The sequence below is a fragment of the Oncorhynchus masou genome, chromosome 31 (assembly GCF_036934945.1).
Source record: "Oncorhynchus masou masou isolate Uvic2021 chromosome 31, UVic_Omas_1.1, whole genome shotgun sequence".
Taxonomy (NCBI): Eukaryota; Metazoa; Chordata; class Actinopteri; order Salmoniformes; family Salmonidae; genus Oncorhynchus; species Oncorhynchus masou.
Genome location: NC_088242.1, coordinates 62,015,229 through 62,027,104, shown reverse-complemented (window position 1 = coordinate 62,027,104; position 11,876 = coordinate 62,015,229). Strand labels below are relative to the sequence as shown.

At 42.0% G+C, this 11,876-nt stretch overlaps 1 protein-coding gene across 1 annotated transcript; it reads right to left on the bottom strand.

The window, feature by feature from the left end:
• Positions 1–3,667: 3,667 nt before the first annotated feature.
• On the bottom strand, positions 3,668–7,682 carry LOC135524246 (class E basic helix-loop-helix protein 41-like). Its single transcript, XM_064951612.1, has 5 exons — positions 7,449–7,682; positions 7,275–7,338; positions 6,997–7,104; positions 6,773–6,884; positions 3,668–6,560 (listed from the first exon to the last, which is right to left on the bottom strand). Exons 1-5 carry the CDS (start codon positions 7,508–7,510, stop codon positions 5,608–5,610), a joined length of 1,299 nt encoding a protein of 432 aa, XP_064807684.1. The 5' UTR covers positions 7,511–7,682; the 3' UTR covers positions 3,668–5,607.
• Between the last annotated feature and the right edge of the window lie 4,194 nt (positions 7,683–11,876).

Genomic DNA, 11,876 nt, shown 5'->3' with positions numbered 1-11,876 from the left:
CCACTAGATGGCGCTGTCCGTCCAATAATCACAAAGCCATAGACAACTGGATGCTCTGGTGGTTCTCGTTGACCGTGGGAAATCATTGCATAATAATAACCAAGTGGATTATTTCTAAACTCTTAGCGGTCATGAAAACACTTCAGGCAACAAGGTTAAGTCAGACACATTTCTCATTTTGAACTCATGTCTGGTTTATGAAGAGTTTTACCTTGAATTATATTATAGAAGTCAGTGGGATTGAGTTTCATTTTTATTTATTTTTATTTAACCTTTATTGTAGGCAAAGTCAGTTATGAACAAATTCTTATTTACAACAAACCCTAACCCAGACGACGCTGGGCCAATTGTGAGCCGCCATATGGGACTCCCAATCATGGCCAGTTGTGATACAGCTTGGAATCGAACCAGGGTCTATAGTGACACCTCCAGCACTGAGATACAGAGCTCGTAGTTAAATATTCCAATCTGCAACAATACTTTATATCTGACTAAATCTTTACACAGTTGTAACCAGAATACTAGTGAAAGTATCTAATAGGCTAAAAGATAAGGAGGGTAACTAGTATGTATATCAAGTCAACTTATGCTAACCCTTACGAAAAAATATTGCAGTCAGAGTGCAGTATAACTGCAGCACACTGCAGTATAACTGCAGATAGAGTGCAGTATAACTGCAGTATGCTGCAAATACTGTGACCAAAATAAGTAATTTTGCAGTGATTTGATTCCCTTACAGAAAACAAAATCAGTTTTGAAACTGCAGTAAAAGTGTAGTAACTACAGTCGACTGTGGTATTTTGGACACAGTAATTGCAGAATAACTGCAGTGTACTGCAGCTGAACTGCAGTTATACAGCACTCTAATTGCAGTTGCACTGTAAAATTACTACAGTAAAAAACGGTTATTTTGGAAGCAGTATTTGCAGCATACTGCAGTTATACTGCACTCTGACTGCAATCTTTTTTCGTAAGGGTTAGAATAAGTTGACTTGATATACATACTAGTTACCCTCCTTATCTTTTAGCCTATTAGATACTTTCACCAGTGTCCTGAATTCTGGTGACAAGTGTGTAAAGATTTAGTCAGATAGAAAGTATTGTGCTTCGCCAGTGAGGGTGGAAATGTTGCAGTTTGGAATATTTAACTACTAGACTACTTATCCATTACTATGCAGAGCATTACTGATACAGGGAACCCCCAAGGCTGTGTCTGTCCTTCACTGACCTTGACTAAAACAGAAGTAAGAAGTGACTGGAAATCAGCTTATAGCTCTCTGATTCAAATAGCTGACACACCTTTGACTTATCAACTAGTCTTACAAATCAGACAATAGTTTTTGAAATATTACCTAACAATCCAAATGGAGAAACACAAATGTCATGTTAATAACTAGAGATCAAATCGAATTTTATTTGTCACATACCTGTGTTTAGCAATGTTATTGCAGGTGTAGCGAAATGCATGTGACTTTAATGTAAGAAAAAACATGTAATACTGCACAGTTTCCTAAGACTTTGAAGCACGGCAGCCCTATCCGTCTGCACCATTTTCCAAGGTATCAACCACCTCTGTTTGGTCGATACCAAAAATGTACAATAGTGACAATTGGTAACATTTGCAGTGATGGCTGTGTTCAGAAATAACAGCCTAACAAGAAGTCAAGGTATTCAACTAATTGTGACAACATAGACCTACGGTACTGGGGGTGGTCTTTGTCATCAGGCCTACTCAAAGGTGTTATTAGGAACAGAAGCCCTTTTGTCCTTTTCACTGGAGTTGACTTTGCCAAACAGCACAAAAGTAGTGAAAAAACGTTGTTGTTTTGCACCAGCCAGCGCAGTCAGTGTGCGTAAGTGTAAACACACTTCATCATTCTCTTATCACATCCCACTGGGCACACACTGGTTGAATCAACGTTGTTTCCACACATCATTTCAATGATGGAATAGACGTTGAATTGACATCTGTGCCCAGTGGGATAACATTAGCTCTAAGCCTTAGCTTACTATACATTCCACAGCTGGCTTGATGTCAGCTGATTAGAGAGCTAGTAACAATACAGATCAACCTGAGGACTTAACAGTATCAGGGTGTACAGTATGACTTGGTGTTCACACCACTTGTTGTTGGAGATCCAATTAAATGTGGATGCTACTGTGATAATGGATGTAGAAGTTTTCAGAAACATCTTCTATTCTTATTTACGATAAAAAGTGACTTAAAAATGACATAATTTTAAACACAACCAAAACAAACTGCAAATGAATCCAACAAGTTTGTAAAGTCAAAGGCTTGATGTGGTCATTGAATGCCAGGAATATGGGACCAAATACTAAACTTTTGACTACTTTAATACACTATAAGTGAATGTGTCAATGTTAAGTAGATCATTGTAATGTTTGTGATCATCTCTAGCGTGTCTTCTATCAATGAAAGCATATGTTATAGCTACACTACATGACCAAAAGTATGTGGACACCTGCTCGTCGAACATCTCATTCCAAAACCATGGGCATTAATATGGAGTTATTATAACAGTCTCCACTCTTCTGGGAAGACTTTCCACTAGATGTTGGAACACTGCTGCTGGGACTTCCATTCAGCCACAAGAGCATTAGTGAAGTCGGCACTGATGTTGGGCGATTAGGCCTGACTCGCAGTTGGCCATCCAATTCATCCCAAAGGAGTTTGATGGGGTTGAGGTCAGGGCTCTGTGCAGGCCAGTCAAGTTCTTCCACACCGACAAACCATTTCTGTATGGACCTCGCTTTGTGCACGGATGCATTGTCATGCTGAAACAGGAAAGGGCCTTCCCCAAATCGTTGCCACAGATTTGTAAGCACCGAATCGTCTAGAATGTCACTGTATGCTTTAATGTTAAGATATCCCTTCACTGTAACTAAGGGGACTAGCCCGAACCATGAAAAACAGCCCCAGACCATTATTCTTCCACCACCAAATTCCTGGCATCCACCAAACACAGATTTGTCGATCAGACTTCCAGATGGTGAAGCATGATTCATCACTCTAGAGAATGGGTTTCCACTGCTCCAGAGTCCAATGGTGGCGAGCTTTACACCACTCCAGCCGACACTTGGCATTGCTCATGGTGATCTTAGGCTTGTGTGCGGCTGCTTGGCCATGGAAACCCATTTCAGACGAACAGTTCTTGTGCTGACATTGCTTCCTGATGCAGTTTGGAACTCTGTGAGTGTTGCAACTGAGGACAGAATATTTTTTGCATGCTACGCGCTTCAGTACTCATTGGTCCCATTCTGTGAGCTTGTGTGGCCTACCACTTCGCGTCTGGTCCGTTGTTGCGCCTAGATGTTTCCACTTTACAATAACAGCACTTACAGTTGACCGGGGCAGCTCTAGCAGGGCAGAAATTTGACGAACTGACTTGTTGGAAAGGTGGCATCCTATGAGGTGCCACGTTGTAAGTCACTGAGCTCCTCAGTAAGGCCATTCTACTGCCAGTTTGTCTATAGAGATCTCATGGCTGTGCTCTTGATTTAAAACACCTGTCAGCAACGGGTGTGGCTGAAATAGCCGAATCCACACATTTGAAGGGGTCTCCACAGACTTTTGTATATGTAGTGTGTCGATGAAGCAAACTATCCATTTTGTGGTAAAAAAATAAATAACAATAAGACATCCAAATGGTTTTTGGTCTGATATTTATTTTACAACTTGTCAGCAATAATTTAGAACACCATATGTGTAAAGCATTAACGAAATGTGCAACAGTTGCTCGGTTAAATATTTTTGGACATTGACATCAGACATATATTCCATAGTATATTCACAAAATTATTTACACACACGTGCCACTTTTGAAGACAGTTTAAACTCTCCAACCCTGTTCCTGCAGAGCCACCATCCAGTAGGTTTTTGCTCCAACCCTAATCTAGTGCACCTGATTCTAATAATGAACGGGTTGATAGGCTGAATCAGGTCAATTAAAACTGGGGTTGTAGCGAAAACCTACAGGAGAGTAGCTCTTCAGGAATAGGGTTGGAGAGCCCTGGTTTAAAACATAGTGGATTTGAGGCAAGAGCTGATGAACATAAGCTAAAAATAAGCAATACTGGGTATGCAAATTCTATGTAGTTACTCACACAAGGAACTCATAACACATAACACCACATTTGCAGGAATGAATCTCTTTTAAAAGGACATTTATCAGAACTATCGGTCCCCGACCAAAGTTACCTCTCCATCTACATACACCTATCCTGTATGTGTTTGTGTTAGAATGTGATACTACAGCTACGTCTTCATTCTGAGGCTGAGTATCAGTTGTATCATGTAGCTGTATAAGTACAAAAATACTTATTACCCCAAAACGAGCTATGATTAGTGGCTTACAAGGTCTGCACAAAATCACTAAAACGCTTCAATATCTGTAGTAGCCTAGTATCTGGTTCTTCAAACACATTGACAGTCTGTACAGTCTGGAGTAACATGTCTGCCCTCTAGTTTAGTGATTTTCTAAAAATAGATACAGTGATAGACTAGAATAGTTGGAAAGTGAGTGTTGGGAGGGAAGAGGGGGGGATTTTCCAAAGGCAGAAACAAGTGCACTTTATCTCTGAAATAGTAAAGAACTACACGTTAATCCTATACATACAAACTTCCAGAGCTAAGAAATACACAGGTAGTTACATTCAATATCAAAGTTCTATAAGGTGCTATCATACCTAGTATCATTTTGCTGGAGGTAGCCGACAGGTCCCGCGGTGTCTCATTATGTGTGCAGAGATGCCAACCAATCAGGGACATAATTGTCAATTGTCATAAAACAGCATCTTCCAATGAAGTTCTTTTCAATATGCCAAATATCAGCAGTCAGAAAAACTTATTTGAGGAGGTGATTGAAAATTCCAGAAGACTAAATAGACAAATCAAAACGTGTTGGCATTGATAGGGAGTTACATAATATGTAGTCATGTATCCAGTTAGTTAGTAATTTGTGTGTGTATGGGGGGGGGGTCAATTTAGTGCATATGTACAAGGAAATGGATCAAAACACATCTATCACCATTAGTCATACTGTAGTCAGTCAGCAATGTTGATTCTAACCTTGGTGGAGGTCATTTGCAACTCCATACATCCAATGTGACTAGTATCTGATTGGGCATCTGAGGACAATACTGCACATAGAAGCAGATTGTTTATGTTGATATTTTGGCACTGATATTGCCAGTTTTAAAGGTTGTGTCAATGGAAAAACTAACTCCAGCTCAATATACCCTAGGACTGTAGTAATAACAGATGTGTGCATGTTGTTAGTGTCAATCATTGTCGATTATCATTCAGATTACTCTTGTATTAAGTGCAAAAGGCACAAACTGTCACAACTTCCCCCTGCCTGGCCAAAATAAAGGAGAAATTCAATTGTGAAACTTGTCTCGAAACTCCTACTATCAATGACAATCATTTAAAATATGAAAATAAGGTAAAAACAGACAGCTATCAGAAAATCCTAAACAAAATAATATGCAGAATGTAGATCCACGTAGGATATAGGCTACACAGGTAAATTAGACCGTTTTTACAAGAAATAAAAATCTAATGTTATCTTCATTATGTAGTCATTTTCATTGTCTGGGGAGTCGTTCCCTAATACCATCATCATCATCAACAACATCATCATCATCATCATAATCATCATCATAATCAACATCATTCTCAGGTTTGTCCTCCCTCTCCTCAGGTGAGCCCGGCTCCACGTTTGACATGTCACTGTCGTCAGAGAGAGAGTGCTTGGGGTTGGAACCGAATCCAGAGCTCTTCTCTGTCGACATGCTGGAGAAAGCACCTGCGGCAGCCGCTGCAGTTGCCGAAGCGTGTGAGTTAAGGCCGGGGTATAACCATGGAAACGGGGCTGAGAGAGCTGCTGCTGCCGCAGCAGGGTACACAAACTTCTCTAGGTTACTTTTGTCGAATAGCGGCATGTAGGTCGCTGCTGCAGAGGGATTGATGAAGTAAAAAGGCATGCAAAATGGAGTCTGCTGTCCCACGCCAGTTATTCCCATCAAAGAGTTCATAAAGGCCAGATCAGGTCTGGTGGTCGTGTCTGCGCCCGTCGTACCGTTTCCAGCCCAGTTCATCTTCGTTTTTTTGGCTGCGCGTTCATCCCCGAACTCCTGCTTTATCTTCACCGCTTTGCTACGGTCACATCCTTTATTCCCATCGGTCTTTTCCGCCTCACCCCCGTATCCACTGTCTGTGTCTGTGTCATTCTCGTTAAGCTCCCCGTGGCTCCTCTGTATGACCGATACGCGGTCATGTCCGGCTTGGATTTCAGCTTTCTGGCCATCGCGCTCCAGCACGTCTCCGGCAGGTTGCTGGGAATGGAGCAGTGGCGCACTGGGCTGAAATTGCGCAGATACTTTGTGCAAGTGGTTGATGAGCTGCGCGCACCGCTGCTCGCGCGTATTCCAGTTCTCGAACTTGTTGAGGTACTGCAGGACCTCTTTGGCACATGCTTGGAACCCGGAGTGGAACGCATCCAAATCAGCATGAACGGACGTCTTCATCGATCGATCCCCTGAAAAAGTTAGAAACGACACAATTTACAGTACATGATTTAATCGTAATCAACTGTGAGAACACAACCAATAGGCCTCTATCGAATTTGAGTTAGGCTACAATAACTTTTACGCATAGCCTAACCAAGCCCAACTCTAAACCCAAAGTAGTCTATGTAGAGAAACCTAAAAGTCCAAAATTGAAGTCACTGGAGGTTATGTAACAATTTACCATTCTGCAAAGCAATAATCTTCTGGTGTTGTTGCTCAGTGACTGCAGTCAAAGCGTTTAAATGCTTCAAAGTTAACTCGAGAACAACCGCTTTCTCCAAATGCCCGAGCGTCTGAAAGAGAAAAACATGATATCCAATTACTCAACAATCATTTAACGAAACAGTCAAATAAAAACACACATTATTAGGCTATACATCATCCTTCATAATTGCAAAAGCTTACCGTCAATTTGAGATGTTCGGGTAACAAATCCTTCAGCTGTCCGATACATTCATTGATTCTGTCTCTCCTCTTCTTCTCTATCAATCGGTGTGGTAACTTGTACGCGTCCTGGGAACAATAAGATAGATATATTCGATTAGGACCACAGAAACGAATGACAGTGTTAGATTCATTCTACATCAAGTGCCACATAGTCAAGACAGTTGTGTTATCCTACAATGACTTGTTAGCTATCAGACATTGTATTGAGATGCAAACAAGACAAAATGAGTGCATACCTTGCCATCTTCGCGCTTCAGTCCTCTTTTCGATTTACACATGTAGAGTGAGGAGTATTCCAACCTGAAATAAAGAAAGAGGGCAGGATAGTCACATAGTTATAAAGGTACCAAGGGTGATCATCTAATAGTTTATGGACATAGCCCATACTGTCCTAAAAATGAAATTGTTACCCTAAAAAATGTTCATGATCAGTAAATTGTCTGTCTTGCAGACGCGGTATTCTTTCATCCATAACTTGTCGGTAGGCTATTCCACTTTGTCTTTACAATGTTTGTTATTCCAAAACCAGCAGACAGAGAAGGTTTGGGAAGATATTACACGGCGACTATTCTCGATAGTGCTGCGCTTTAGAATGCTGTCTATTTTCCTCAACTGCCACTTTGCGAGCAGTTTGTGCGAGAGTGCACAGCGCACGCGCGTCTCGAGTCGGAACAGCTCCAACTCACGTGTAAACTGCACCAGCACAACGTCCGGTAATTAAGACCTTTGCAAGACCCGGTCTAGTAGGCTACGTCACAGCCCGTTTCTATGGCAATGCAAAATAAGACATATCTATTAATGTATGGTATTCTATTGGAGTTAAAAGTCATAGTCAAACGACTGAAATAATGGTTTATTATATCATGTCCGTTCTACCAGTGCACATCCTCATCCAATTGAGCTCTGCTTTGACTATGTACGTGAATGCGACGTGCACACGGGACTGTGTTTTCGCGTGCGTGCGTGCAAGGAGAGTGTGCATAGGGCGCTCACGCACACAAACGCACACTCACACACACACACACACACACACACATACACACTCACACACACACACACACATCCGGGGGGCGAGGCTGCTCATCCCTTCTCGCACTGAGTCTCTCAGCACGCCAGCAGCCATGAGGTGTGTTTTCAGTAACCATGGCACTGTCTGAGTAGGCTACACAAAAACGTGCGCAGCAGTTCCTTATTCAACCGTGTTGACATCTTCCAATGAACAAATTCCTAACAATGTATGCAATCGTGTCATCGTGCTATGCATAATGCATTACAATTAGGCTACATTATTGTTGAACACACGATGTTAATGTGAACATGGCCCATGTGAGAAGAGAAACAATTATATGTGTTAACTTATGCATGCTTGGCTATTGAAACATGTTTTACTGAGTAGACATGCCGTTTTTATTAAGATCCAATATTGATACTTTGGAGATCATTGGAAGAAATAAATGTGCACTATTATAAATATGTAATAAAGATGTTATGTTGTTAGTAATACATAGGCAAATAGTGTAGCCTACTGCCAAGACGTGACACTAACTTCAAGCAGGTTTCACCATATAACCAAGCAGCTTCAGTATACTTACACTGGCCATGTAATATACCATGTAACACCTAGCTGTAGAGACATTTAAAGGGATACTTCACCCAAGTGACGTATTGGTTTCCTTACCCTGTAAATAGTCGATGGACAAGGTATGACAGTAATCCATGCTTTGGTTTAGTGTTCCTGACACTGTTTCCAGATGCTAACATTTTAGCATTTGTGGCACAAATCCCATTCAAGTCATTTTTTAGGCATCATATCCAAATCATCCGAAAGTGTCTAAACTGTATTGTGAAGCTCACCAAAGTAATTTATGGATGATTTGAACATGATGCGTGAAAAATGCCAATATTGCTCCCATGACTTGAATGGGATTTGTGCCACAATTGAATGCTAAAACGTTAACATTTGGAAACAGTGCCAGCCACTGCCAGGGAAACTAAACCAAAACATGGATTGCTGTCACACAGAACGCATAAAGGTAAGGAAACCAGTGGAATTGTGTAATTTGGGTGAACAATCTCTTTAATATAAACTTCAGCAACAAACAAAAAAAAGTTTCCATCTGCATTTTATAGTGAATGTGCCCCCTCTGGTGTTGGAATGCTTTCGCCAACAACTGGCAGATAGCCTCCAGTGCAGGAAGGATAGCGTACATGATGAAATAATTATGGACAAAAGAAAATAACAAGATTATTTTAATTTGTCAATCGGCAGCCAAGCATCGATCATAATGTCTCTCACGATATTTATTGGAAAGGAGCATCAAGCACCGCGTGCACTTTCACCACCTTGTGATGTTCATACATTTATGTTATCTGTAGCCAAATAAACTGCATGCTTTCCGGAGTCATAGTGGACAGACCACGCAACATATCATTGATGCTGCCGTTGACAGTTGTAAACCCAAAGCAATATCCAGGGCTAATAGCAAGCCCATACAAACACCTGCATAACATATTCACAACATGGAACAACAGATACGTTTTTTGACTTTTTACACATTTTGTTACGTTACAACCTTCATCTAAAATAGTTTTTTTTAATCCTCATAATTTACACACAATACCCCTTTATACATTTCAGCAAATTTATATTAAAAAACTAAAACAGAAATACCTTTTATACATAAGTATTCAGACCCTTTGGTATGAGACTCCAAGTTGTGCTCAGGTGCATCCTGTTTCCATTGATCATCATTGAGATGTTTCTACAACTTGATTGGAGTCCACCTGTGGTAAATTAAATTGATTGGACATGATTTGGAAAGGAACACACCTGTCTATATAAGGTCCCACAGTTGACAGTGCATGTCAGAGCAAAAAGATTGTGTCGAGGCGCAGATCTGGGGAAGGGCACCAAAACATTTCTGCAGCATTAAAGTTCCCAAAGAACACAGTGGCCTCCATCATTCTTTTATGGAAGAAGTTTGGAACCACCAAGACTCTTCCTAGAGCTGACCGCCTGGCCAAACTGAGCAATCAGGGGAGAAGGGCCTTGGGGCCAGGGAGGTTACCAAGAACCCAATGGTCACCCTTTTTATGTTTTATTTAAAAATGAATATATTGATATATGTATATATATATTTTAAACTTTTTAATGATATCCAATTGGTAGTTACAGTCTTGTCCCATCGCTGCAACTCCCTTACGGACTCGGGAGAGGCAAAGGTCGAGAGCCATGCGAGCTCCGAAACACGACCCTGCCAAGCCGCACTGCTTCTTGACGCACTGCTCGCATAACCCGGATGCCAGCCGCACCAATGTGTCGACGGAAACACCATACAGCTGGTGACTGAAGTCAGCGTGCATGCGCCCAGCCCGACACAAGGAGTCGCTAGAGCGCGATGGGACAATGACATCCCAGCCAGCCAAACCCTCCCCTAACCCGGACGACGCTGGGCCAGTGTGCACCGCCCCATGGGTCTCCCGGTTGCGGCTGGATGCGATACAGCCTAGGACCGCTGCGCCACTCAGGAGGCCCCCGATGGTCACTCTGAAAGAGCTCCTGAGTTCCTCTGTTGAGATGGGAGAACCTTCCAGAAGGACAACCATCTCTGCAGCACTGCACCAATCAGGCCTTTATGGTTGAGTGACCAGACAGAAGCCACTCCTCAGTAAAAGGCACATGACAGCCCACTTGGAGTTTGCCAAAAGGAATTTAAAGGATTCTCAGAACATTTGAAACAATATTCTCTGGTCTGAATGCTTGGCCTGAATGCCAAGCATCACATCTGGAGGAAACCTGGCACCATCCCTAAGATGAAGCTTGGTGGTGGCAGCATCATGCTGTGGGGATTTTTTTCAATGGCAGGGACTAGGAGACGAGGGAACGGAGCAAAGTACAGAGAGATCCTTGATGAAAACCTGCTCCAGGGTGATCAGGACCACAGACTGGGGAGAAGGTTCACCTTCCAACAGGACAACGACCCTAAGTACACTGCCAAGACAACGCAGGAGTGGCTTCGGGACAAGTCTCTGAATGTCCTTGAGTGGCCCAGCCAGAGCCCGGACTTGAACCCGATCGAACATCTGTGGAGATACCTGAAAATAGCTGTGCAGCGATGCTCTACATCCAACCTGACAGAGCTTGAGAGGATATGCAGAGAAGAATGGGGAAAACTCCCCAAATACATGTGTGCCAAGCCTGTAGCGTCATACCTAAGAAGACTCAAGGTTGTATTTGCTGCCAAAGATGCTTCAACAAAGTGCTGAGTAAAGGGTCGGAATACTTGTGTAAATGTTTATTTCAGTTTTAAAAATGTTGAATAGATTTGCAAAAATCTATACAAACCTGTTTTTGTTTTGTCAATATGGGGTATTGTATGTAGATTGATGAGGGGAAAACATGATTTAATCCATTTTATAATAAGGCTGTAATGTAACAAAATGTGCAAAAAGTGAAGGGGTCTGAATACTTTCCAAATGCATGGAATACTTCCATTCATTTTTTCAACTGGTACCAGGGGACCTTCAGATGAATCTTGTGAGGCCTGTGGGAATCCTAGAACAAAACAACTGACATATAGGAGAGTCTCAACTTTCCACAGAGGGGTCATATTAGTGTGTAGCCCAAACTGTTTGGACGCTACAGACAGAATTTGGCAGATCGGCTGAACTGACTTCAGACGAGTCCCAAGACGCTTGTGGGGGTTGTAGTGCAAATCTGAGAACACCATTGTGTTCGTGAGAGTCCTCTTTCCACAAACCATTCAAACAGTTTTGTGAGAAGACCGATTTTCAGGATGTCTCATGGTCCGACAAACACTGCTCTGACAAACACTGCT

Bases quoted from the DNA above. Each gene is read 5' to 3' on its own strand.
- LOC135524246 (XM_064951612.1), bottom strand. From the start codon at position 7,510: ATGGATGAAAGAATACCGCGTCTGCAAGACAGACAATTTACTGATCAT. The intron at 7,339-7,448 runs GTAACAATTTCA...TCTTTATTTCAG, and splicing joins GATCATGAACATTTTTTAGG to GTTGGAATACTCCTCACTCT. The intron at 6,561-6,772 runs GTAAATTGTTAC...TAACTTTTTCAG, and splicing joins GATTATTGCTTTGCAGAATG to GGGATCGATCGATGAAGACG.